General features: G+C 38.3%; 1 protein-coding gene across 1 annotated transcript in view; it reads right to left on the bottom strand.

Moving 5' to 3' along the window:
* Positions 1-143: 143 nt before the first annotated feature.
* The window catches only part of LOC119586586, a 1051-nt gene continuing 713 nt past the window's right edge, over positions 144-481 (bottom strand). The window contains exon 2 of the mRNA XM_037935337.1: positions 144-383. Within this exon, the coding sequence (XP_037791265.1) occupies positions 144-383 (240 nt within the window). The remainder of the gene's footprint in view (positions 384-481) is intronic.

Here is a 481-nt window from a genome sequence, read left to right as displayed (position 1 = left end):
TGCCTAATGTGCAATATCTTTAGTGCTATCATTTCGGTTCTCTGCTATATGAAACATCTTCTCTTGGCCTTCTTTTGTTTCTAGCTCTTCGTAAAACTGGTTATACGCTTCACTACCGTCTTCTTTGCCTTTTTATTACATTCTTAATAAGCTATTCTATCTGCTTCCAACTGCGTCTCTTCCCACCTTTTCTTTGCTTCTTTCTTGCGTTTCGTTTTCTGTTGTATTTCCTCATTAAGCCTCCACGTTTCCTTGTTCTCCCAGATCTTTCCACTGCTTTTCCCTAACACTTCCTTTCCGACTTTTAGTATGATTTCATTTGCTCTATTCCACCATTCCTCAATATCGGTGATCTCTGAATCAATCTCTCTCACCATCCGGGCCTTAAATTGTGATTTCATCTCATTATCATTGAGTTTGAACCTTTTTATTTTTCTCGGCCACATTTAACTCTTTTCTGCCTTTGTGAAACTCTGATAGA

This window comes from Penaeus monodon, chromosome 21 (genome assembly GCF_015228065.2).
Source record: "Penaeus monodon isolate SGIC_2016 chromosome 21, NSTDA_Pmon_1, whole genome shotgun sequence".
NCBI lineage: Eukaryota > Metazoa > Arthropoda > Malacostraca > Decapoda > Penaeidae > Penaeus > Penaeus monodon.
The sequence above is the reverse complement of the archived record's forward strand: the minus strand, read 5'-3'. Positions and strand labels throughout refer to the sequence as shown.